The sequence below is a fragment of the Macrobrachium rosenbergii genome, chromosome 48 (assembly GCF_040412425.1).
Source record: "Macrobrachium rosenbergii isolate ZJJX-2024 chromosome 48, ASM4041242v1, whole genome shotgun sequence".
NCBI lineage: Eukaryota > Metazoa > Arthropoda > Malacostraca > Decapoda > Palaemonidae > Macrobrachium > Macrobrachium rosenbergii.
In genome coordinates, this window is record NC_089788.1 from 59,756,054 (window position 1) to 59,774,333 (window position 18,280).

Consider the following 18,280-nt stretch of genomic DNA (forward strand, 5'->3'; position numbering starts at 1 on the left):
AGGGGAAATACAATGCTCCCCCACTTTTTCGCAGGGATAGGTTCCAGAACCCACCGCGGAAATGAAAAATCCTTTTTAAAAATGCTTGTAACTCTTTTTAACTGCCAAATATCCTGTACCCCTTAAACTAAAATGCTTATAACTGCCTATTTCAACAGTTCACTGTCTAATAGTTCAAACAAAAATATACCTTAAATTATCATAAAACAATTTGATATTTCAAACAAAAACACACACCAAACCATCATCTCAAAACACCCAAAGTCATCCTACATTACCCTCCTACATCTGTTATTCTAAAGTATATACAGTGCACCCCTAAAATGCTTTATAACTGCCTATCTTAAAAGTTCATTACCCAACTTAACAGTTAAAACAAAAATATACCACAAACTATCCTCCTACAACATTACGTACCAGCCTACAACTGTTACTCTTAAGTAACCCCTATAATACAGACACGCACATTTTCTTTTGCCTAACATAACTTTGTGCATCGTCTACTGTACTGCAAATAACGTATGTACATTTTATTGATATTTTGCTGTGTTGTAAGATAATTTTGATATGATATCTACTATACAGTACATATCTTAGGATAATACTGTACTACTGTACTGGATAGAGCATATCTAAAATATGTGGCTAGTTTTGAAAGACGGGACACTTCCTCCAAACACAATGCTAAGTTTGTTACATCATGCTAGTACACTGTAAACTATTTTATCATAAAAATCTGTAAAATTAGTGAATACACAGTGTTGCTTTAAAAAAAAAAAAATGAATTGGTGATAATTTTAGAGATAGGTCCATAGGAAAATTCGCTAAATGGTGAAAGTCCCCACATAAAGGTGAAAGATATGTTCCACAAAAATCCATGATAAAGTGAAGCGCGAAAAAGTGAGGGTCCACTGTAGTTATTTTAGTTATAAATGATTTGTTTAACCAGACCTCTGAACTCTTTTAGGGTTCTTAGATGAAAATAAAACAATACAGTAAAGCAGCCAGTTTTGGCTGTAGGAACAGTGAAGAGAACCTTAAGCACCACCTATAATGCGCTGCTCAAGTACATTGTGTGTGGCACCCTATGAGCCTAGAGCTCTCAAAAAATGACCTTACTGTTTTTAGAATACCTGCACTTACATTAGATCAAGGAAAACCTTAATTTTTTAAAGATTCATAATCTACGGGCATTTCAAACAACTAAAAACAAAACTTTTGTCTGAATTTTTAAGAGTAAGATTCTTCCAGAATCTAAGAAAAATATTTTTTGGATCATAAACAAGTATTAAATAAAATTCATCACTGATAATTTTAATATATATCATCAATATTAAGAAAATGTTACATAAAAAAAATCAACAAAATATAACTTCAATCCCCCATCACAAAAAAAAAAAAAATACTTCCTAATGAAACAACAAACACAATGATGATCATATCCAAAGAAATGTTTAAAAATCTCTACATTTACAATATTAACTTTAAAATTCTCGTGTTCCTAAGGCTGAACTGGAAGAAGCATAGGTTCAGGGTGAAATAAATCTAAAATTTTGGCATGCTCAAGTCATTTAAAATATTCTTGCAAAATGATCTCCGTTCATTAAAATATATTTCACACCCTACTGTATGAGATGTATAATCAAATGCATGGATCCCTCATGCAATATTTCCTATGGCATGGATACAACTTGGTTGCCCAAGTAGAACAAGTTGTTGTAATCGTCCCTTTTCCGAACCAATGACCATAAGCATCAAAATCAATCATCAATGAATGCAAACCACCAGGAGCATCATACTTACAAAGTCAAAATCTCCATCTATAAATGATCTCTGGAACTTAGGTTGATTTTCTGCAGCAACTCCTCTTGAAGGCAAAGGTCTATGGTGGTTTGCTGGATTGTTCATTTGTACAAGCTGTCTTTGAAGGTTACTCTACAATAAAAGCAGAGGAAAGGAATATGTAATTCATTCCACGGTAAAAGCATGAAACATCACTACTTTCTTAAATTCAATTAGGTACATTAGTGATACCATGCATGAGTAATTGTTGCAATTCTTTCTTGGGAAAATTTCTCAGGCACTTCATAAAATTACTTTTATCCCAAGGGCAGGTAAAAAATACCCAACTAATAAAGGTCAACAATGTACATAGCTCTGTCTTAAAGATTTGATACTACAGTACAATGTATCTTTATTCTCTCAAAAGCCCCCTGCACTTATATTCATAACTCTTCTTCAGATCAGCTGTTGTACAGGCACATTCTCAAATTAGCTATGGTTTATTACAATAGCTATACACTATATGAAACTATCCTCAACAAACTGCTTTGACTTTACATACATTACAGGATTATTTTTCATAAAAACGTGAAGCATTGTATTCATTGAAATTCACTACTCTGCATAGAAACTGCATGCCATTTGGCTTCCAAATGCAGTAATATATAAATGGGACTGCCACTAACCTAATCAAGATATTCTGACTGCCACTAACCCAATCGTAATATTTCAAGAACACCTAAAGATAAATTTAATCTATTTTTACTTTTTCAAACAAACTCTTTACTCATAACTAACCCAATGTTGTGGTCAATGAAATCCCAGACACTTCACGCCTAGTTAAAGAGAAAAGACAGCAAGTAACCTACAAAGGTTCTAGTAGTAACAGGAAGTTGCATGCAGGCAGTCCCCGGTTATCGGCGGGCTCAGTTATCAGCAATCCGGTTTTACTGGGGCTTGTCTAGCAATGTAAATCGGCTGAAAATTGCTGATTTCCACTTATCGGTGCCGATAACTGGGTATTGGTGCATAAACATACCTAACAGAGGCACCGATAACCAAAAATTGGTGATTTTCAGCGCCAAAAATCACTGAAAAAGCACCAAAAATCGCAGATTTTCAATTATCGTCACGCCATCAGAACGGAACCCCGCCAATAAACAGGGACTGTCTGTATACCGTATACAAAAATTCTGATACTTGAGGTAGAATATGACATTTTTATGATAAAATAGTTTTATATATACTTACCAAGTAATTACACAGCTATAGTTTCCTCTTGCACGGCAGCTTAAATTAAAAAATTTGTGAGTAACACTTCAATTTTCGGTGCAGACGACTGGTCCCACCCACTAACGGGAATACCAGGAATGGCTTAGCAGACAATCTAATTCTGTTTATTCCATATGTCCACCAGAGGGGAGACGGGAGGGATCTGATCATGTTATTACTTATGAAGTGTATGTAAAACTTTATTTTATCATAAAAATGTCATTTTTATATAAGTATCTTACCAAGTAATTCCACAGCTGATTCCCACATTGACAGGAGGTGGGATACATGGACATACTCTACTCCAAAACATTAAGACATATAATGAATTTGAAACAGAAAAAGTTGCTAGCATTGAAAACAATGCTTGTCGTTCATTATTAGTTAAGAGAGCCTGCAGTACAAAACTGCCTCTGGTTGGTGCTCAACTTAACCTGTAACGTCATGGCACCTCATACAGAATGACAACATATGCAGAACTGCACTTGGTTAAAAACTAATACCTGACATGCTTATAGGAACTTGGAAAATCCATAAGATACACAAAAGTCTGGCCATGGATACAACAGTCTTGAACAAAACCAGGAGTGACAACTTCTGCTGCAGTCCAACAAAATGCTCTAAAAATTAAATAAATAAAAAAAATAAAAAATGTGAGTAGGACCTAGGCATTCAGTGGTGGGAGCCTAGTATGGCTAGAAAGAGCCGAGCTCTCTGGAACAGGTGTCGGGCGCCTGGGATTCGGCACCAGGCGCCATAAAGCTGGAGTCAGGAGCTCTGAAGATGATCAGGCACTCGGGAACGAGTGCCACTAGAGGGAGGGTTCATGGCACTTCCTTCTGCCTGGAGCCCAAGAAAAGTTTTCATAAAAGAACGGTCATGTGGGAAGATACGGTAATACCAAAGGGAAAAATGGACTGAGGATAAATGCCATCTGAAAGTAGCTGCGAAGCGATGTCCCTTGGCAACACTTGAGAGAGACTTATCTTTTTAGACCTTGTTCCTGATGTCAGTCAAGAAAGACCCTCACTTCAAAATCTTGACAAGAACTTCAACCAGAATGACTAATTCTGTCTAAGCATCAGAGGGAGGATGTACAAAAAACACTTGTCTTGCTCCTTTAAAAAACCAAAGTTAGACTCCCAACCCCCCGTAGAGGTGACAGCCTTCTTCCACAAGCTCATAAATTCGTACACAAAAGTCCCTGTCTGCAAAAGACAGTGCTTTGAAACACTAATTGGTGTCACGAGGGAGCAATTCGACCCGTCTGGAGCTCTAAGCGAAGGGGGAACAGGCTGAAAAGAGACAAAACCACCTGAGAGCGGTTGTATGGTACTCAAAGGAGGGAGTCCTATACTGAAGGACACCTGATGATCAGGGACTAGAGTCGGCCACTTGAAGAGGCGTTCAATTGGAAATTGCACTCAAAAAGAACAACAGTATGTTCTTAGAAGAGACAGGTGCCAAGCTAAAGAAAGAATGGTGTCAGCCACTAGTAGGCTGGTGCCAGACACATGAGAGCTGGTGCTGGAAGCTCTTTATGAAGACAAGCTCTGGCGCTATAGGGCGCTCAGGCACTATTGGAATCTTGGGTGCTATTAGGCGCTCGGGCGCTTATGTTCCACTTGGTGCCAACACTGGCGTACCACATGCCTCTGGTTGGGGCTCCACTTAACCTGTAGCGACATGGTGGTATAGCCAGGAGCGTCTGCTACTCAAGTGGCAGCTTTGCAGCCAAGGAGAAGCCCAATGGTTAGCAAAGCATAATTTGAAGTTTTGCAGCAAAGGAGTTAACCGAAGGCTAGCAAAACTTAAAAAAGTACATCTCTATGAAAGCCTTTCCAATGGCTGTCCATCAACGCCTGCGTACAGCAGGCTCGACTGAGGGGCAACTACCCAGGGGGCAAACCCTTCTGGACTCCCATGGACTTCAGTATGCCTCCACCCTGATGCATGGGAGTCTGACAGGGACTGGCTTTAGGAGATCTGAGGAGCTGGATAGCTACCCCTTCACTACACATCCAGTAAGACACTTTTCCAGTGGTTGTCTGTTGATACCTGGGACCGGCAACAGGTACGACTGAGGGGATGACTACCCATGTGTAAACCCCCGACCTCCCTTGGGCTTCCAGTATGCCTCCTTCCTGGTGCATGGGAGTCTGACAGTGACCTTTTGACAGTGACCTTTACCTAGGAGCATCGAGGGACGAGTAGCCACCTCCTCCACTGCACAACACTGCACTATTATTACAAGGTTAACGACTGTCAGTCCAGACACAAGGCTGGCAATGTAAGAGAGAGTTGGCGCCAGGAACTCAGAAAATGGGGCCAAGCAAGCGCCCAGGCTCTGCAGTTGGCGCCAGGCAAGCTAGTAGCTCGGGTGCTGGCAAGCACTACTGGGCGCCCTTAGTATGAGCTTGAAAAAAAAAAAACATGGCACTCTTCACAATTTGTGTCATCTTGTTTAGTATATGTGCTGTCAAAGCAAGTACCAAAGCACGGTTCTCAGCTGTCAAGAACTACTTCTTTTGCTAAAGCTCATCGTAACCAAAACATTAAGCACAACTCTCTCCTACTACATTCCTGCCCTTACACTTTTCAGTCCTCTGCAAAGGAAAGTGTAATAACAAGATGTTCAATAAACTGTATACGAACAAATGTTATGAAGTACACAGTACCATCATACAAACATATCTCAAATCCTAACCAACATAATTCGAGATTGCAGATACGTATTCATTACAGAAAATATTGGATCGGTAGAGAACGCAAAATTTACGTTATGTTATGCTAATCAGTAAACGAGGTAGCGAACGCACTACAGTTTATTTCAGTTTTTTACGCTACTCAGAAAAAAGCTAACCTTTACCAACATAGTTCAAAGTACACTGAGTACCGTCATATGGACATATCTCAAATCCTATCAAAAATTGAGACTGTTATGTATTATATAACGTATGTCAAAGCTCTGTGGATGCTCGGGGGCTATCTAATGACTGTGCATTGTGGGTTGTTGTGGTTTGGGATTGGGAAAGCTCTGTCAATTTGTAGCAAGATTTAACAGCATTATAACCATTAAAGCCAATGTTTGGCCATCTGTATTCCTAACCCTCTACCTCGGGCCCCCTATAAAACAGACTTTCAAATAATATGTATTCACTACCAAAAAGGTTGGCCCGGTAGCAAGCACGATATTACATTATTTGGAAAAGGAAAGTTAACCTTTACCAAAAACAGTTGAACACAGAGTATCATCATATAGAAATGTCTCAAATCCTTACAAACACTAATTAAGACTTGCAGATAAGTAACTCAATACCGTAAATATTGGTTTGGCAATGAACACAATGTTTATGTTTATTATGTTAACCAGTAAAGGTGGTACTGCGGTAAACTGTACTGCAGTAAACTACACTACCGGAGTTAAACCATTTGATTGCGAAATCGCTACTGTAGAGAAATATGATAAACTTGAATCTGATGTTAATAACACAACAATAAAGTACTGATCCGGAAAGCTGTAGGCCTGAAGGCTACCCGAAATCAGCGATAATACTACACCGAAATCCAGTTTCCAACTGGCGAATTGCTGTAGGCCTGAAGGCTACCCGAAATCAGCAATAATACTACACCGAAATCCAGTTTCCAACTGGCGAATTTAAGAACAAAGCTGCCATCGACACTTGATGTTTACTCAAGCATAGCAGAAAACAGAATGAGACTGTCTGCTAAGTCATTCCTGGTATTCCCATTAGTGGACAGGACCAGTTGTCTGCACTGAACTTTGAAGCGCTACCTGCAAATTTTTTCATTTAAGCTGCCGTGCAAGAGGAAACTATAGCTATGTAATTACTTGGTATTTTAGTTGTATAAAATAAGAGGTTTATAATATATGTACTATTTGGGAGTGCCTTACACCACAGGGTACAAACCAAGTGTCTACAGTAGCACAAGTCATTACTCACTCACCATCATGTAAATCACATAGGGGATTAACTTAGGAAGTCTAGATTCTGGATGCCTTAATGAGTAATGAGAAAAAGATGGTGATGAATCTTCTAAATCTAGAACCTCAATGTAAATACAATATATTTGTCTATAACAATGGGAATTGGCATTTTTTTTGTCATTTGCTTCTTGGAACTGTTTGTAAAAGGTAATAGTTTGGAGCAAAAGAGATACTCTCCATTGTTGGCATAGGCTGTGAGGGATGGAATGGTGAAGGGAGCAGTGGTTAATCCTGGCTAACTGGGGTTTGTGTCTTTGCTGCAGTAAAGTTTCAAAATCTCCAACCAAAATAATAACTCATACTACTTATCCAAAAGTTGTGCATATGTTATTCAAAACATAAACAACAAACAGTAGAACATATAAGGGTAAGGATCCACACCACTGATGATTCCAAATCTTCATCTTATATGCTGCCAAATCACCTACAGTAATACAAAATCAATTCTCATTATTACACAATGCTGTCTGTTTTCACACCTGTGTATGCAATAAATCAGTGGCTCATTACAATTAAAAAACTGCCACCAAAGAACCTTTTAACCTTCAGAGACTAGTAGTGCTATTAATGCCCTTTGAGATATTGTCATAAAAATTCTCTTGTACAATATACAAGGTTTTTGTTAGTGTAATCAGGTAAAGGTGGCTCAAGATGTGAGGCATCAGAGGAGGCTACCACTCAGACTAAAATTTCTGTGCAGGAAGGAAGGAGCAGCAGACAATGAGAACTGAAAATCACTCCTAGTGGTAATATGAAGATCATATGGAGAAGGAGACTGGAAGGAAGGAGCCACCACACAGAACCTTCTGTGAGTATTCATGTCTGGATGCAAAAGCCTCCCTGGACATTACTTAAGACACAGAAGAAGCCACTGCATTACTGAAAGGAACAGGCTGGAAGTGCCAACTGCCACTCACAGCTCCAAACATGTCGCCTGCCATGAGGGGAAAACTAATCATTCTTACACACGGGCTCTACCATGGGTGACCTGAAAGAACTCCAGGCTCTTCCATCCTGATAAAAGAGAACACCAAAGCATTATATAAATTTAACATTCTTACCCCAAGGTTAGCACAAGCAGGATGAAAGCAAAATAGTAACAAAAGGTGCATACATCACATATAAGAAGATTAATACTCTGGGATTTCAGCAAAGATGAAAAGCAAGACTGATGTATGGCGAGAGGAGTAGTTAGCTGCTGGGGACCCATGGTTACATTGGTGTAAACCCAGTTACTAACTACCGTTTTCTCTCCAACTACGAAGTTTCAGGAATTCAGATGACCACATAATTGGGTTAATTATAAGTAATGGGAGAATGGTGAAACAAATTAATTTGTGTTAACAAGCATTGAAATTCAGGAACCTAATACAAAACTACTTAAACTTTAGACCTGGTTCTTTAGACCAACACTGATAAAATAAAATTTCAGTTTATCACAGAAGATCACAAGACTTGATATATAATTTACTGCCATCTTGCATTAATATGTAACTTCACCAAAACATGACAGCATCATTGAGGAATATAACAATAAATAGATTATTGAGGAATATAACAAATTAATCATTAAGATCATTCGTTTTGCTTAAATTTTTTTAACACAAATCTCCCCTCCCCTCCATGTTCTAGTTTTCCAAGCCTTCCTTACATTCTTTTACAATCAACCGGAAGATATGATTATTGAGCTTTATTGCACAAAGTTGGTTATAGTGAATGGAGAATTTCACTTCCTTTATATGACTAAATGGTTTACACATACATATCTCGATTTGTATACTGCTGTTCATTTACTCCTCCTTCAATAATAATCACAAAGTGCCATACCAGGAGTGGCCCACCAACAAGAAACTGGTACTTTTAAACTGGGAGACACTGAATTATTTTTTAAAACTACTCATCAATTTCCTATTTATCCATGTTCGTATGATTATTAACACTGAAATGGGGCTCCCAGCATTCTCTTTACTTTATGATGTCTCTGGTGGGTAATTTTCTTGTTATTTTAATAATTTATGATGTCTCTGGTAGGTAATTTTCTTATTTTAATATGCTTTTATTTACATTTTAATGCTTACATTTACATTTCAGCTTGCACAAAGTCTTTAGGTTGATCAGATTCTTAGTTTCTACTGTTTTATACAAAAAGTTATCTTCACATTTAGGAAACCAGCAACAAAGGGGAACAATGGTATTATTTTAATAATAACTGTAAGAGAAAAATTAGTTGTGTTTTGTGATTAACCACAAACTTCACAGGTTAAAGCCAGTAATGACTTTTACAGAAATATCAGGGGCTGAAATTTCTTACTAAACTATCTACTGTATTTGCCAAACACAAAATCAGCAAGATCTGGAGGACAAGAATTAACCAGCGATATATGAATATTTGTTTTCCACAACCATACAACCTTAAAAATAAAACCTCAAAATATATTTCTGTTTTAGCTTCACAGCCTCTGGCCTATCTTTAAATCAAACTATTCATAAACTCCACATGCGACTTAACTTACAACCTGATCCTAAACTTAACTCAAGTTAAAGTGTGTTTTAACAGCTTTACCCCATGGCAGGCTTCAATGCTGTATTGATTTTATTCTTTTCCTTGTGTCCTTACTTCTGTTCAATATATAACTTTTTACTGTTATTCTTAACTTAGCATCTTTCGTACTCTCATATTCTATTTATATAATTTCACATTATACATACATAACTTAAATTTCATATGAAGACCTCCCAAAAAAATTCAGACTGTACTTACTTGTTCTTCTACTTCTGTGCCCTCTGACTGCTGCATGAACAAGAAGCAGTCAATTACTTTATGATGCCATATGACAACCAGCCCCCATACTTATAAAACTACATGTGCAATTACTGTACTTCAGTGCATCAAGAATTTCTCCATCTATATCCAATCAATGAAAATTTAATTTTCATAGAATTCATTACCTAGAGGCAAGTCGAATTACGATTTTTTTTTTATTGCATTTTCAAGAAATGGATAGAAAGTCTCTGATAATTTCAAGAGGTTTCTTTGGATAAATTCTAAAGACAGAAAACCAGTAGTAAGGCAGTGAGACAAAATCTGGGAGACTAAATAAAAGATTGTTGAATAATTGCAGGGCCACTAAAATCTCAGTGGCACACATCATTGCCAACCCATTCGACACCCCTTGGTTTTACATGCAGCATCTTTGCTTTCTGACACTTAAGGCCTTGCAGTAACTTCCTAAGAAGAAGAGTTTATGATGCACTGACATTCTCACATGACATGGTTTACTACAAAATGTGCCCCTACGAGGGCATGTTCTGTGAAAATTATTCTAAATTCAAAAAAATTGTCTAATAACCAAACATGGTGTGGCTGTCTGTATGTTGGAGATTTTTTGCTTTATATGGTTTAAGTTACATAAATTAATTCAAAAAATACATTAAAAAAATGGTTAGAGCATCAAGACATTAATGCAAGAAATCTTTCAATCTCTTTCTGATAAAGATTATTATTAATAACACTCAAGTAAGTAGTTTAAAAAGCAACTGAAATACACGAACAGACTTTCACAAGATTTGCAGTAAGGATTTGTTCTTCAATTACAAATAAAAATGGAACATGGTAAAGCAAAAGAAATTAAGATATGTGAGAAGAGACTAAAGGGAAAGGAAGAAAGTAAAAGGCAGATAACAATAAAAGTAATGTGGCTGGGGTCAAACGGACGCTACAAAGGATCTTTTGTAGTGTCTACAGTGGGCTGCATAAGGTGCATGGTAAACAAAAATTCCTGTGTTTATAGTGGGAGACCTTGTTTCTTTTACAAGTGGACTCAGGCAAAAACACTATTTAATACAACTTTTAGGGGACAAATTTATGGAATCTATTTTGCTAAAGCAGTCTGTAACAAGCATGAATACAAGATGAAAACCATTTTTTGCCTCTAAGCAAGAATGGGACATTTTGAACACCTGTCCAGGGTACTTCTATTGACAATCTTTAGGATGACAAAAAATATATGAAAAATTAGAGAAAACTTTTCTGATTTCTTACCTCAAATTTACGATGCTCTTCAGCAGACATGGGCTTTGGCTGTGAATGTATTAGTGCTGTTGGAGAATATACCATTGTATTGTTTTGTTGCTCTCCAAAGTCTTGAGTGCTTTGTTGTACTTGTTGCTGTTCCATGTGAATCTGTCTTTGTTGTTGTGGAACATTAGTGTGAGTTTGCTGCTGCTGCAACTGTGCCTGCTGATTCAATAAATTATCCTCCGTAGTTAACTGAAAAACAAGCATAATCATCAAATAGCAGCATATCTTTAATTTCGAATAACTGAAGTAATTTAATTGCCTGAATTGTTTAAATCATTCTCACATACCTTTCAACAAGATCTAAACGGGGACATAAAACACACCTGTATTGACTGAGAGGTTGGATGTAAAATTGGTCTTCCTGTTCCTACATACTGCTGTGGGGCTATGTTCTCTAATGGAGAATTATCCTTTGAACTTTTACTTCTCGCCTGAAATTTAAACAAAAACCTCAGATTATTCAAATGAGAGAGAGAGAGAGAGAGAGAGAGAGAGAGAGAGAGAGAGAGAGAGAGAGAGAGAGAGAGAGAGAGAGAGAGAGAGAGAGAGAGAATTTAATATGAATAGAGAGAGAGAGAGAGAGAGAGAGAGAGAGAGAGAGAGAGAGAGAGAGAGAGAGAGAGAGAGAGAGAGATATTTAATATGAATAAGGGGGTATCTTCTGACAACAGAGACAGGGTAAGGTTGGTTTCAGGTAAGATTATGACAAAAGACTTTGGATCTTTATAAGTATGAAGAATGCAAAGAACTCAATAATTTGTTATTTATCCCTATGAAATAGAAACTACAGTATCAGTTTTTATACAAGACACTTATCCCTTACAAAGAACAGGACCTTACATGGAACATGACCACCCAGGGATGTCATTTACCATCATATTAATGAATAATGAGAAAGAAAACCCTGAACCAGTATACAGTCTGGTATTAGGATGCCAGGGCTGACAGGGTCCTCTGGCACAATAAACATTCTAATGATGAACTATGACTCCAGGAAAAAATTCATGGGAATCCAGTCTTTCACAACTAAGATATGTTGAGAGATAGAGTGGGGGCAACTATTATCATCAATGACCATGCACATCATTAACACCAGGCCCCAATTCCTAACCTTATTAAAAGGAAGGCACAGGAGTCAAACCTAGTGGCAAAGCCTTAAGATAAGACAATCTGTCTTACAACTCCCCTGCAACAAGTCCATTTCAGCTCATGGAGTCCTTGGTTGCTGTGGTACTTGCAAGAGGATGAGGAACAGAGTATGTGCCCATTCATCCCAACCTGATGACAATCCATGTACCTTAGGCTAGATGCTTTTCTGTCGATGAGGAACCAGTGTCACTAAATAACCAGGCAAGAAGACAACCAAGGTCCTAAGGAAAAGGTGTCCAAGGCATTGTAGTGACATTCCTAGGGTAGAAAGGGGTGAGGGCAGCCTGACAGTAATAGATCCCAGCCTTCAATACCTGTGAAACCACACAGTTCCTCCTAGACAAGTGCCAGTGCAACACCTATAACTTTACAAGCTCTCACCAACATTGGAGGGTCATCCCCCAAGCTGGACGACACAATGTCCATTTGAGTATCTCACAAAGCCAGAAAATACAGTATTCTTGAAAACCTTGTGCCCACCAATACAATACTACCAAACACACCAAGCCCTTTTCAGTACTTTACAGTACAAACTGGAAACAAAAGCATCTCATCTGGATCACCTCCTATGTCCACGAAGGGGGGGATCAAGAAGCTCTTGAAGCTCTCATTAGATAGAAACTGGCAGTTCCAGAATACTAGGAACACACTCTAAGGATGAACAAGAAAGGCAGGGACCCCTATCTGCCATACATACAGTACAAAGAGGTACAACAGACCATGTAGCTCCTCCACATGCTTTGCTGAAGCTAAGGCCACCAGGAAAACTGTCTTGCAAGTGTGAGCTTTCTATCTAAAGCTTCCCTCAAGGGTTCAAACAGTTTGTTTCAGACATTGGAGAACAACTATCATATCCCACTCCAAGGGCTTGAGTATGTCAGGTGGGCAAGACTGTTCAAAGCTCCTTATGAGCATGGAAAACACTAAAGAAGAAGATAGGTTTGTGCCCTACAGTCCAAACATCTCAAGACTGAGTGAGAGTCTTTAACACTGAGACTGAGATGAGCTTTTTCTGACAAAGGTGGACTACAATTCTGCCATCTACTGAACAGTGGCTCTGAATGGAGAGACTCCTCTCACAATACCAAGAGAAGGCCCATTTCTCAAGTAAAAGGCTGCTGAGGACTGACAGACTGTATGGGATATCTGCAGAGCCCTACGAGAAAGGCCTCTTACTCTCCCAAGAGTGCTGGACAGTCTCCATCCATGAACCAGCAGTACCTCAGTTTTTGGAGCTAGAGCATTAGAGTTGGGCAGAGGTGAATCTCTGTGTGCGCTTAAAAGGTTTGTGCCAACATATATGCATACTTGTCAGCCTGCAACCAACAAAAAGCTGCTATGGTCATCAAGAGCTCTCTGTGTGTGTGTGTGTGTGTGTGTGTGTGTGTGTGTGTGTGTGTGTGTGTGTGTGTGTGTGTGTGTGTGTGTGTGTGTGTGTGTGTGTGTGTGTGTGTGTGTGTGTGTGTGTGTGTGTGTGTGTGTGTGTGTGTGTGTGTGTGTGTGTGTGTGTGTGTGTGTGTGTGTGTGCTCAATTGATGGATCAGGTTACAGGAGGGGAAACATACGACATCCAAAGCAGCCTCTGGGTACAGAACAAAAGAACAGAGCACTGGATACACTCCGTTTAGCTGTATGGTAAACAGACTGATAAGGATAAGGGAGCCCCAAAGCTGGATCAGACTCCAAGCTACAAGAGGAGTAGAGAAAACTCTGTCCCTCCAACCTGCCTCTGGAAACTGAGCTGCTCTGCCACAACATAGGAATGGAAACTGTTCTCCATTGCTTACTGAAATTTTGATATTTGTATTGTCACTGATCAACACCACAAAATGGTTGCAGTGTTAGCAATGTTGCCTGTATTTCCAAAACTTTGATAAAGTGAAGGATGTCCAATGTCACCCTGACGCAACTAGGTCCTCGAGGTGTGTGCCCAACCTTCCTCCGATGCATCTGAAAACAGTATCTCTGAAGGTTGGGCATGCAACAGAATGCCCACACACAGTCTCCAACCCACTGATGACTTCTCCACAAAAAAAAAAAGGCTAACTGTACAAGCCTTGACTTCTCCACAAGGAAAATCTGACTGTAGAAGTTTAGAGAGTGGTGGTCTACAACTTCCCGTGTGTTATTCCCCAACACCACCCTCATCTCTGCTGACAGGGCCAGGGCCCTGGGATATGAGGGATAGTAGACCACAAGCAAGATTACCTGAGTGGATGAATGCCAGCAGTCCTTGGATGTTAAGTATGATACTGTCCCAAACGACACACCAACCCATGGCTCTGCTCCTTATCACTACCAAATTGCACAATGGAGAAGGGATACCATACCTCAGCATACCCCTCCTGTCTTCTTCTTGCCTACTCCTTGGGCCAGGGCTAAAAATGGCTATAAAGACTCATCATTCCTTGAAAAAAAAAAAAAGGATGAACTCTTGATCAGGGGTTGGCAAAAGACTAATCCCTCCCTAAACCCAATGACAAAGGTGCAGACTCCCCTAACAGCCTTGGCTACAGTTCCCTTCAGTTGATCAGAGGACTTGAAGAACAATGCAAAGCGAATTTGCAAATCCTGGCTGTTGGTATAATGCTTCTCCACCTCCACTTCGACAGTGTGTCCTGGTCATCAGAAACTGCTTCTCCATTGGCTACTCAACCTTGTCCCTCAGATCCTACAATACACATCTGAAAAAAACACACTTTCAGCCAAAACTTGTCATGAGAAGAGCCAAAACATAGCACCCAGTTGACCAAAGGATTTGAAGACTGGTCAGCCAGGAGTCAAAACCTCTCCTCCTAAAACCTGGAAGAAGGCCATAACAAACATACTATGGCTCCTTCAGAAAAGAAGACAATCCATTTGCCCACAGACAATCCATTTGGAAGTGAATATCAAATTTTCCTGTTGGGAAGTGGTCTCATAGTACTTCTGCATATATAACCACGGTTGAGGTGTCAAGATATGGGAGAGGGAGCTTGAAATATCCCAAACCAGAGAATTCTCTGGTCATGAAATCAGATCATTAACTTACTTTATCACTCCCCTAGCAAGTGGCAATCAGGACACCCTGAACAATGACCTCACTTCAGGAGTGTATCCAAGATCAAACTCAATAATAGGCCCAATAATCTTCTAACAATGCCTTTCAAAGTCAGTGCGCAAGGGTTCTACGAACTTAGGACCTTTAAATTCTAGCAGGTCCCTGGAATACCAAGATATCACGTGTCCCCACCATGGAAGAGAGCAGAGATGCATCAAACTGGTATAGTGACTGCCAACAAAATCATAGTAACATGCACAAGAACTAACACAACAGTTACCAATCCACATGTATTTTGCCATTCCAGACACACTGATAACAGCTAGCTTCTCCTTAAAGCAATGGAGTCATCTAAGGTTCCCAAATCCGTTTGCTTTTCATGAGCCCGGGCTTTCCAAGCTATCTCCCATTTACACCTCCTTAGCCTGTCTCTTATACCTATCTCTTTAGAAACAACTCATGAGTATTATTACATAAATTTTTACTGTTTTGACTTCAAGATAAAAAATTAAGTAAAAAAACTGACATAGTGAAAGCATCATCAAACATGTTCTCCAAGAAAGAAATGGAGTCATAAGATGAAACTAGACTAGGGCATATAACAGGCAAATATTAACTATATCATTCTACAAATTCACTGGTTTTCCCCAATAACTACAGATTTACCCATAGGCTAAAATATTAAGGTTTGTAATTTGTACATATATTAAAATTTCAAATTATATAGCACTTTACACAATCAAGCATGGTAACCTGATAAACCTGATACAAAATATTTCAACATTCCCAGTTGACAAAAAATTACCCTAAAATCCAATCTCTAAGGTGCTTTCAACTCAAAATGAATCATTATTTCAAAAATGCTATAAACCGCTTTTATTGAATATTTAACAAAATATCAGCTGCCAAAAAGAACATAACTGATGCTCATGAAAAATTGACAGCATTGTCTCCAATCCTTACCTTCTTTTCTTGCTCTTTTTTATCAAAGTGGTCAAGAAAGAGTGGCCGATACTTTTTACTCTGCTCCCCTGGAGCTGTATCATGTCCTTGAGGGAAAAGAAAGAAAAATAATTATCAAAACTTGCAAATCTTTGGAGTGACAAAGCCAAAATGCTACAACATGCCTTGGCCATCAGTTTGAAATAAAATTTCACCAATTAAAACTAACTACTACAACACACTACAAACCTCCATTTCACAAACAGAAAAACTCCCTTAAAGTGTGCTATATATCTAACCAAATCTCATACTCACTTTTCATTGTTGAGTCCTCATCATCTTCATCCTCATTATCAGAATTTATTACCATGGTGCCTACATCTGTGGATAGTGTGCTAGAGTCAACCGGTGCTACAAGCGTGCCACTTGATGCAACAGGTGCTACTAGCGTACCTTCATTATTGAGAGGCCGAAGAGTGCCACTATCTCCTCCAGACCTGTACCGAACCATGGTGCTGCTATCGACTTCCTCGTCATCCTAAAAAGTGGCAGGTTTCAAAATCATCATAAATATAAAAATAAAAAAGAATTAACTTGTATTAAACAATTCTGTATAACCCTGCACATAATGCAGACATATGTATGAACTCTAATTAAACATGCATGAAGTTATCAAGAATTCTTGTGACACTTCTATACACGTTTTCTATGATTTTTAGGGTATTATTTACAAATAAGCTGCAAGAATTTGTGCTTGATTTTCAACAGCTGTGATTTCATTTAACAAAAGCTTATTGTATTTATGCAAAGTTATAATCACATCACAACATGAGACCTTACTTTCATAAGAAGAATCGGCTCCATACATGATTTTTGTACTTTAATCCACTATCACCCTCAACCTACCTGTATCCATTATTACATTTACTGTAAACAGGCCTCAAGAAAAAATTAAAGGGGAAAAATATACATTACTTGGAAAAAAGTTGGAAAAGCAATTTGGTAAAGAGGTAGAACAGGAGCAGGGATATGATCTAATCACAAAAGGAATTAATTTTTAAAAGAGGCATGGTTAAAATAAATGGAAAATATTTTTTAAAAATTTACTGAAATAAACATAATCTAAAATAAATCATAAGGCTGAAAAACTCTAAAATGATCTCTTGAATCATGCAGCAAAACAAAACAGGAAGTACAATGAAAACACAACTACAGTAATTTGGACTTAGGAGAATCACATTCCATTCTGACTCACCACTAAGACCTTATACAGTACAGTCAACCCCCGCTACTTCGTGGTTCAGGATTTGCAGCTTCACCTGTCTGCGGATTTTTCTGTGGAACTTTTCACCAAATTTTTCACATAAAATTCGGTAATTCGCGGATTTTTTCATTGAGAAATATTCACTAATTACTGTATTTTCATGTTATTTTCATGACTAAATTATGATTTACCAATTTTCAAATATTAATATTAAAGTAAACACAGTAAACTATCAATAAATTGTATTTATTTTTCAATGCATATTAAATATTAACCCTTAAGGGACGGGCTAAATATACATCAAGCACACCCCCAACTGGGCACTTTAAAGTTGGCCAATTTAAGAAAAACCACATCAATGGAAAGAGGAGATGTGCAAATGCACAAGGTGTAAGAAAAAAAATTCATAAAAATTTTCCCTAACTTCCAAGGGAAATTGAAAGTGACTATTTACAAGCCTGTGTGGGGCCTCTTTTACAAGACACTTGTAAGAATATGTTAATTTTACCAAGTTATGCATGTTTTTTCTATAATTAATTTTATTTTATTTTGTAAAATTATAATAATAGCTCACACAATATCATAACATTTAAGAACTAAAATCAGTAACAAATTCTGAGTATATCTGTTGTAAAATATTTATGAGATTTGCTGAAATGGGGAGATGCAGTAGCTTTTTGTGAGGTATACATGTTTTTTCTAATATTTCTTTGCAAAATTACAATTATAGCTGACATAATA

At 38.2% G+C, this 18,280-nt stretch overlaps 1 protein-coding gene across 14 annotated transcripts in view; it reads right to left on the reverse strand.

Moving 5' to 3' along the window:
- Window positions 1–18,280, reverse strand: part of hpo (serine/threonine-protein kinase hippo) — a 153,406-nt gene that overhangs the window by 3,258 nt on the left and 131,868 nt on the right. For 6 of the 14 annotated variants that reach the window (XM_067091908.1, XM_067091905.1, XM_067091906.1 and 3 more), the window contains 6 exons: window positions 16,591–16,813; window positions 16,297–16,382; window positions 11,468–11,575; window positions 11,106–11,333; window positions 9,825–9,854; window positions 1,804–1,935 (listed from right to left, as the gene is read on the reverse strand). In XM_067091908.1, coding sequence (XP_066948009.1) covers window positions 1,804–1,935; window positions 9,825–9,854; window positions 11,106–11,333; window positions 11,468–11,575; window positions 16,297–16,382; window positions 16,591–16,813 — 807 coding nt within the window. The remainder of the gene's footprint in view (window positions 1–1,803; window positions 1,936–9,824; window positions 9,855–11,105; window positions 11,334–11,467; window positions 11,576–16,296; window positions 16,383–16,590; window positions 16,814–18,280) is intronic. The other 8 variants (XM_067091912.1, XM_067091917.1, XM_067091913.1 and 5 more) reach the window with 2 other exon arrangements.